Source organism: Motacilla alba, chromosome 1 (genome assembly GCF_015832195.1).
Source record: "Motacilla alba alba isolate MOTALB_02 chromosome 1, Motacilla_alba_V1.0_pri, whole genome shotgun sequence".
NCBI classification, from domain to species: Eukaryota; Metazoa; Chordata; class Aves; order Passeriformes; family Motacillidae; genus Motacilla; species Motacilla alba.
This window is the reverse complement of record NC_052016.1, coordinates 110,281,201-110,290,471: the sequence shown is the minus strand read 5'-3', so window position 1 is coordinate 110,290,471 and position 9,271 is coordinate 110,281,201. Positions and strand designations below refer to the sequence as shown.

Genomic DNA, 9,271 nt, shown 5'->3' with positions numbered 1-9,271 from the left:
CCCTGTTGTGGCGTGGGGAGGCACACGCTGCCCCAAATGCCATGGGAGGAGTTCTGTGTTACCTGCCACTGCTGTATGCCTGGCACTAGGGAAAAGCCTGGAATGACAGGGAGAGGTAGGCAGAAAAAGGACCTAAAGGTGTGTTCCTTCAACACCTCCTGCTTGACAGTTGAGCCCTGCTTTTACCATGGTCAAGTGTCACAGAGGACCGAGTTACAGGGTGAATCAAACTCTATATTTAGGAAGAACAACTGGAAGCTATGACAGGAATTCCCTTTTACACTTCGCTTCTCTGCTGAGTCCCACTCCAGCCTGGAGCAGCACTCAGTGCCGTCCAGGCTGAAAGCATCGGAGCTATTTCAGACACATTAAAAGGGTCACAGTCAATACCTCAGCTGGTAGAAGAAGGTACCTCTTTCAGCATCAAAAGGAGGTGTGCATACTCACTTGACGGTTTGGAACTTTTTTTATATAAGTAAATAAGTTAGCTAATCTTGAAGGGGTCAATTAAAATCTTGACAGACCCTCATGAAAACTCTTTAGGAATTGCTGTGAGTTTACTACAGCGGTTGTGGTCTTCTGCCTATTTTAATGTCTCATGCGGTGTATCAGAGTATTCAGAGCAGATTGCTATTGCTTCATAGTCTGTGGGGATCTAAAAATTTAAAATAAAAAGTCACTTAAATACCTTATAACTCATAGGAAGTGTGTATGAGTTTGAATATTGTAGTACCTAGGCAGAAGGTTATTGTTTTCTGTGTGTTTATTGTAGTTTGTGAAATATTACATTATGGTTTTTGATGTAAGAGAGGTTTCTTTCACTAAGCTTAACAGGCAACTGTAACGAAGATTATTGTGTATGTATTATGAAATTGTGACCACATTTGCCTAGAGCTTGTAAGTTTTTGTGTAACAGGCTGAAAGCTGCAGAGTAGGGGTTTCTCTTCTTTCGTTGTACTGGTTGAGTCTCACAGTCGTGTAGTTCCTGTCAAAGTCTTTTAATAAGATAATACACTGCAGTTCTGTCTCCAAAATGCCTGTCATGCTTGATGCTGTGCATGCAGTGGGGGGAGAGAGCAGCTTCCAGCTGGGGCAGGGGGAAGGCTCTTGCTGTTGTCTGTGTGCTACTGTACATCTCTTGTGTGCATTACAAAAGATGGCATTATGATATCTCATCGTATTTAAAGCAAATTGAATAAATCAGCTTATTATCTTGCTGCAGCTCTGTCAGAATTTATTTTTAGCAGAGAGACGGAAGATAGGTTCCTTTGTTTTACAAAGTTTCACTTCAAAACACTCCTTTATTTCGCTGCAGTAGTCCCATATTTCACAAGTAGTCCTGCTCGAGAGTACTTGCACTGCAAAGCGAGGGAATTTGCAAGGGAAGGCTGCCGTAAACCAGCTCCAAATTGAACTAATGCTGCCACTGCTTTCTAAGTTTGGCTCAACATGCAGCCCATAAAAGGTAAAAGGTAAGGTGTGGGGAGGCCAAAAAGACACCAGGGAATACAGGCTGCGTGTCTGCGTTTCTCTGCCTGCCAGAGATGTGAAATCCTGCTGTGGAAATGAGGGTGAAGTGGGACTTTTTCAAGTTTGCAGAGCCGATTGGAATACCAGAAATAACTTAATACAATCAGTGCAGCACTCTTGACTCTCTCTCTCTGAGACACATGATGAAAGAACAAAGGAATTGATAAAAATTAACTTATCACTTCTGTAATGGATGCTTCTCTAATCTAAGGTTTATTTTCCTGTGATTGATGGTCAGTATTGCTCTGTAAGGAAATTCAGGGAAGGGAGGGAAGGGGAAAGAGCCAGAGATCTATTTTTACTCAGTAGTGTGCTGTTGTCCTGATTTCTCTGGCGGTAATGAGGACAGCATGGTCTGCTAGGAAAATCACCTCCTCCAAAAGCAGTCCTACACAATTGTATCATGCATCCCTCTTTAGGAACCGGTGTCTGATTGCAGCAATTTCCAACACTGACTGCTTGTGAACCCAGAGCACCTCGCTGAGGAGCAGTAATGCTGTGCTTGTTTCAAAGCTGAGGTTCAGGGTAAATCCTTGCCATTTATGTCTAAGTGGCCCAAGAGGTGTGTATGGGTGTTTTTTGCAATGCACAGGCATGCAAGATGAAGTACATCTTAGCAAGAATTTCTTTCTGTCAGTGTTTGGGAAGTAGATCCATTGTGCTTCAAAATGTTTAATGTTATTTAAACATTTTTAAATGTGCTTTTGTTTCCATTTTTCGTTCTGATTAGAAAGATGAGACTTTGATTAAAAAATTAATTAAAAATTCTATATTATGACTCCTCTATCTTCCCAGTCAGTTGGGGAATTGTTTTGTGTTTATTTTGGAATACAGTCACTGATGAAAAGAACAGTTATTTATATGCCTAATAAAGATTTTCAAAAATAAAGGAGATAAGAGTGTAGTAAATCCTTTTGTGTTTTTGAAATGTGTTTGAATTTTGTCACAAATGTCAGTGGCTGAGATTGTATCCCCTAAAGTGAATTCTGAAGTTTTTAAAACTCCCTCTCATTTGAAGATTGTATATATAAAAGCAGGATATGAAGCTCATTAAAAGAATACTGGTTTTATTCTGCATGGTGGGATTTTTTCTGATTTATTAATTTAGTGGAAGTAATTTAAACCCAAACAATTTATGAACCCGATTGTCCTCTGACTCTATGCTGTGTTGGTTTGGACACACTTTCTGCAGCTGAGAATGTGACCAGAGGGAGACCTCTAATGGCAGGTCATTTGTATTTTTAATTCTGCTCAGCATCATGCACAGATTTAAAACTGATGTGAGAACGTGCAGGAGGAAGTCTTCTAGTCAGTCCCAGCAATACAATTTCAGGCTGATATTGCTGGTATTCCAAGTTGAAGCCAACCTACAACCCATCTGTATGGTTTTTTGGGGACTGCTTCATGTGGCAGTTATGTTCTTTGAGATACCCAAGTCTTCACACACTTTTAATTTCTCAGTGTATTTCTGCTGTTCTCTCCTATGTCATTTACTTCTGTTCTTATTACTTCCTTTCCTACCTAAGATTAAATACAGTTTCAAAAATGTGCTGTAGTTTGGTGGTGATCAGTGACTTTTCTGGTGAATTAATTTCTCAGCTTTTGGAATTACTGCCTTACTTTATATTATAATAGTTAAATAACAAGACTTTGATGAAAGTCTAGTCCAGTTAAAATGTAATTTCTCAGTGAGAAAATGAAAGGCTGAGATGGTGTTTCAAATAATCTGCTAATAAAATTTCTTCCTTTTTACTTTGGTCTATTTCACTTTGCTATTTTAGATTAATAGTGTATCAGTCTGTATTTCTCCACCTGCACAAAATTACATGGAAAAATATGTTATTTTTGATCTAATTGCTAAAGAAAATTGATTCATCTATGTGATCTAAAACTTTTAAGGTAGGCTACTTTGTGCTCTAGCAATTGTCAAGGAGAACTTTTCTGCTTGACCATCTTGATCACTTTCAGTCCACAGACATTAAAGATTTGCAAGGATTGAGTCAGAAAATTGTTAAGTCTGCATTTATCAATATTTTCATCAATCAACAAGTTATGTTTTATTTGAGAGAAGGCTTAAACTGAAAGTTCTAATAATTCCTACATACATACTGTGACTGGGCTAATCATACACTGTTTATCCTCAAAAGCTTCCTTGAATTCTTACTCATATTACAGTGCTGTTAAGGTTTGAGAGATTCCTTATCTCGACTCATTATTTTTTTCAATGTGAAAGAGATAGCTTCATTTGTGGCTATGAAAGATTAATTGGTGAAGCTCAGGTGTTCTGTCTCCTCCTGATATCAGAAGGAATAACTAAGCAGCTTGGAAACTGAGATGGAAACAGGAGCTGGGCAGATGAAATGGATGCCTGTCAAGAGGCAGCATGGGTTAAGTTCTAGCTTATCTTCCACAGCTATCAGAATGTCAGACCCTGTAACACTTTCCAATTTTGCTTGCAGGGATAAGCCTCTGTCGTAAAAATGTCAAAACAACCAGCATCACATGTCAAAGCCATTCAGGTAAGAGATAGCATTTATGTTTTTAATATAATAAAATAATAAATCTCATCCTGCATTGCTTGGCAGACTGCATTTTTACTCAGACAAAGCACCATAGGAGTGCTAGCTGGGGTTATTCTGTTAAAGTGAAAAGCTTAGTAGATATGAAAGCACTGAAAAAGCGTGACCTGGAGATCATCTTTTGATCTGAGCTGATGTAAAAACTGGATCAGATAGGTTCATTAATCACTCCTTTGCATGGTCTTTCTTTGCAGTGTTAGGTTATGCCTATTGGAGGATCATCTAAGCAAAATATGGTGATGCACCTGCATAACTGTTAGGTTAAGTAAAAATAATTCCTGCAACCATTAGATTTTCCACTATAGCCAATATAATGCTAGGAGAATTATAGGCTAAAAAGAGAGCATCGGTGTTGTGAAGTTTTTCATGTCTGCATTCTTAAGGAGATAAACCTTCAAGTTCAAATAATTGTTTAAGAAGCATTTTGTTTAGAAGCCAAAGGAAAATGAGAGAAACACAGATATTTTAATTTGAAATATTCTTGTCTGCCACATAACCTCTTCAGTGATATATTGAAGGATGATGGAGTTGATCCATACTTGTTGCTTATAAAGATAGACTTGATTGTTGCCTACTTGTAAAAGAAACAGCTGGAGAATTATCCCAGCATCCTCATGAAATAAGATCATGAAGAATGTGTTTAGTTCATGTTATCAATGGTTCTTGTCAAAAGGCCAAAATATCTTCTGAACTGAAGAATCTTACAGAATTCTCATGTATTTTGTAAAATGCACTTCCAATGAAATTTTACTACAAGTCTAGGTTGCCTTACCTAAGAAACACAAAATGGAATTTCTGAAGTGTTCTTTGTTCTCTGTTCTATTAAGATAATACTTATGCAATGGATTGGAGTATCAAGATTAATTAGCCAGGGGCTAGGCAGCATACTGAAGATGCAAGGCACTGTGAAAGCACAGATTCTCTTTATCATCATTATCATCATCATCTTCATCATCAATTCCACTGAAATAGGCATGCAAAATACTGTGGTCTGATCCTGTTGAAATTAGAAAAAAAAATTGCCATTTTGCCAGACTTGATTTCACTCAGTTCTAATTTTCATCCCTCTTTTGCAGTGACTATAGAAATGTTTGTAGGATTAATGAAAAAAGATGGATCTTTAATAGCTGAAAAGTATTTATTTACATTTTTCATTTAAACTCCATAGCTAAATACAAACATTTCTAAGGAATTAATTGGTTTACATTTTTATCTTACAGATGTAGTGATAGGCTGCATTTTATATCTAGGATGGCTTCCAACGTCTAAATATAAGCAATGCTCCTAGGTTGCTCATTTAAAAATGCATTAAATTTAAGCACTAAATGTAATATTTTAAGAAACTTTAATTTTTGCAAAGGTAATTTGAATAGTGAGAAAAATTTTAAAATGTATCTATTAAGCATTGTGTCAAATGTGGTTCTAGTAGGGAGACTTGCACCTGAATTGATGCTTGTTACACTTTGAGCAGTCTAAGAACTGTGACTCAAAATGTCACATTACTTTTATACATTGTGATTCATATCTTATGATCCTTTGCTATTGTGTGCTGGTATAATAGGACTGATGTGCCCTGGGGAATGTACATCATGCTGCAGCAATGGGAATGTAATGGCACCTCACTAACTGAAGTGTTTCATGGTGTTCTGTGTCTGAAGTGGCTTTTTTTCTGACTCTACGAGATATAGACAAAAATGTTCACTTCCTAGTAGCTACACATGTGTGAGAGTTAAAGGCAGCAACTGGTTCCCGAGAGTAGTTCGGGGCAATGGAGGACCAAAGTATGTTGATTTCTGGAAACAGTTGCTGACCTCCCCTTCTCACTGTGTTAAAGGCTGTGAAAAGCTCTGACTGAAAATTATTCTATCTTTAAACACTCTTGGCTCTGCCCAGAGGTTAGGGTGAGGAGGTTTCTAGGGTTTTTTGTTGTTTGTTTTTTTCTGGATTTCATTCCATTTTCTCTACAGCATCTTTCTTTTTCTTTCTTTTTCTTTCTTTTTCTTCCTTTTTCTTCCTTTTTCTTCCTTTTTCTTCCTTTTTCTTCCTTTTTCTTCCTTCCTTCCTTCCTTCCTTCCTCCCTCCCTCCCTCCCTCCCTCCCTCCCTCCCTCTCTTTCCTTCTTTTTTTAATTTTTTTGTAATTAAATACATTTCTACAAAAGTGTCTTTCCAGATTACTCAGTCATCCATCTGGACAGCCAGGAATGGCTGTGATGTTGTGAAGGACTTACCCGTAACTGTCCTTAATGTTCATGCACAGCAGCATCAGCTGTACCCTAACCTTAACACCCTCTCTCTATTAATAAACAGAAAGAAGAGCAATCCAAAAAAAATCTCAAAGCACCAGTTCAATTGAATCAAACCAGCACTATATTAGTATGTCATTTGTACAGGTATTTTTCCTTTGGTCTGTTCAGAAGGATCCTGGTGGAGTACATCAGTGCACATACCTACCCAGTCATTGCCAAAACTGCAATGGCACTAAATATGGTAGGCCTTTCAAACAAAAGAAGAGGCAAACTCAGTAGTTTTCATAATTAGTACGGTTAAACATAACTACCACACCTAGAAAGTCTGTCTAAAGCAATTATAATTTAGGATTTCCACAGTCTAGAACAGAAAATTTCCTATTTAGCATTATACTGGATGGAGATCCCCTAGGGTCGTATCTCCATCTCAACTCACAGGTGACAAAATTGAAACATATTTTTAAAACAAAATTGTCTTTTTATTAAACAACAAAAGTTGTTAGGCAACACAGCACAAGTCCTTGCAGAGCTATGCTGGTGCACAGAATTTGGCACTACCATTACACAGCTGCTCCTCTGCGAGACAGGACCAGCTCTGGATTAAGAGAGATTTACAGCTCAGGACTTTTGTACCTATGGTCAGGAATTGTTTGGAAAGGTCATATTTTCATTTCATACCGTAAATATTTTAATTTACAGATGTATTATCAGATCCAAACTGGTTTTAACTATGTCTTAAAGGATGCTCCTTTTACTAAGTTATTTTGTCATGAGTGTTTACTTCTTGCTCGAGCTCTGACATGAATGTCCCTGCTGCAGACAAAAAAGTACAAACTGCTTTAGTGTGACCCAGATCACCTGGAAAGTGCTGAAGCAGACCAAAGAGTGGTTTATGGCATTTAATTAGCAGCCTGGGACTTAGTGGATCATTTCTGCTTTCTGAACCACTTTTAGTCACAGTTGGTCTGTCAATCACAGTGGGAAATGCAAGGGCTGTAGTGTTCTGTGGGAGGCTGGCTTCTGCTTTGGCTGCCTCCAAGGGGAAGGAATGTCCAAGTTCAGGATGTGCACCACAAGGAGAGATAATCTCTTAAAGTTTCAACTCTTCAAACTTGTATGACCATGCTAGCTGTAATTTGCAGAGAAGTTTCCCATTCCAAAAATCGAAGCTGTCTGGAGATACCAGAGCTTGGCAGGGCAGTTACTTAAAACTAAAAGTGGCAAAGCTGGGTTTTTTCCACCCATAAATGAAATAATGAGTTAGGAACTGTGAGGCTGAAAATGCCCTGTATCTCCTGGGAACTTCAGAAGTGCAGGTGTAAAGTTTCACAATATCTAAACTAATGCCCAGTGGAAGACCTTTATGAAACAAATACCTGGATGTCTGTGACCCTGCAGATATTTGGCAGCCTCACTGAAATGACAGCATCATCTTGCATGAATAATATAATGGGAAACAGGTAAGTAGAATACAGGAAAAAGCATTCATTTCTTGGCAGATGGATTCTTAATTTGCTTGTCATTTGATTACAGCTGTCAGAACAGTTGTTACTGAAAACTGTGAGCTGTTTTCCTGTGGTTGCCTAAGTGGGTCATGATCTGCAAGACCAGAACTCGAGCAGAAGGATGGGATTATTTGTCTTCATTTAGTGCAGATCAGTCAGATGGTAAAGGACAAGAACAGAGCTCGCTGTTAGAGCGTTCTCTGCTTCCGCTCCGTAACATTATCAAGTCAACCCCTGGTTTTACCAGTGGGAGTCGTGGTATTTTGATGACATTTCCTAGGAGCAGCTTCTCTTCTGAGATCACGAGATAAGAATAAGTATAAATTGTGCATTTAGTTGATCATGCCATTTGACTTTTAAAACAGTCTTGTCTAGGTCACATTGGGAAAAGAATACTTTTCAGCTGTTCTTTCCGAAGCAGTGTCTTGTGCCATTCCATTCCCTAAAATCTTTACTTTTAAGATATCTATTATCAGTCCCAATTATGTTATGGCTACTGGCTTTCTGCTGTATAAAAGATCAGATTGATGCAGTTGTGTGGGTTTCATTCTAGAGGGAGTTTGCAGAAGCCAGGGGCCAGTGGTCTGCCCGGTGTTGGAGCTGGTTCAAGTATTTGCAGTTCGTAGCCACTGTGGATAAATTTTGTTGGTAAAATCACATTTTAAATACTTATGGATTAAGATGACTCAGGGCAGCTTCCCTTCTAAGACACCTGTGATTAAGTGAGGTGAAAACTGGTGTCATTGGAGAATGGAGAGTGGTCCAGATTGAGTGTTGTTGAAGGATTTGCATGATTTACACTTAAACATTGCTTTTGGCACTCACTTTCTGTTTGACCTTGACCAAACTGGAGTAGACCCAGGTGCCTAAAGACACTTTAGTGTCCAGTACTCAATTGTTTTAAAGTCCAGTAAAATCAGGAAGCATTAGTGTAAAATGCAGAATTTCAAAAGCTTTCTAGTTTGTTTTCTCACTTTCTCTCTTTCAAATGGGGATGAAACCACTTCTCTTTCCGCAGGAGTGGTGTGATGATGCATACATTGAAGGCATAAGTGCTTGGAAACCATGATAATGTCTATATGCTTGTCCCACTCCTTTCGAGTTTTGCCATTTACCAACTGTATCTTTATTTATCAGTCACTATTATATGCATCACAATTTCCTTCTCACAGGCTAATATTAACATCCCAATGGGAGCATTTCGACCTGGTGCGGGCCACCCTCATAAAAGAAAAGAAGTTACACCTGAAGAAGTGGAGGAGGTAAGCAAAAAAGGTTTTTTGATTTGTTTTTTTTCTCTGAGGAGAAGAGAATCCCTGCCATAAAATGGAAAAAGCCTTTAAAGTGATCTTATAGCCCCACATACCAATCTTAGGTACCACAGCTGAATATGCACTGATCATTCATGGA

General features: G+C 38.4%; 1 protein-coding gene across 4 annotated transcripts in view; it reads left to right on the top strand.

The window, feature by feature from the left end:
- The first annotated feature begins 277 nt into the window (after window positions 1–277).
- The window catches only part of SMPX (small muscle protein X-linked), a 40,931-nt gene continuing 31,937 nt past the window's right edge, over window positions 278–9,271 (top strand). For 3 of the 4 annotated variants that reach the window (XM_038146692.1, XM_038146702.1, XM_038146713.1), the window contains exons 1-3: window positions 278–433; window positions 3,990–4,049; window positions 9,034–9,123. In XM_038146692.1, the coding sequence (XP_038002620.1) occupies window positions 4,011–4,049; window positions 9,034–9,123 (129 nt within the window). In that variant the 5' untranslated portion in view covers window positions 278–433; window positions 3,990–4,010. Of the gene's footprint in view, window positions 454–3,989; window positions 4,050–9,033; window positions 9,124–9,271 lie in introns of all 4 variants that reach the window. The other variant, XM_038146722.1, reaches the window with a different exon arrangement.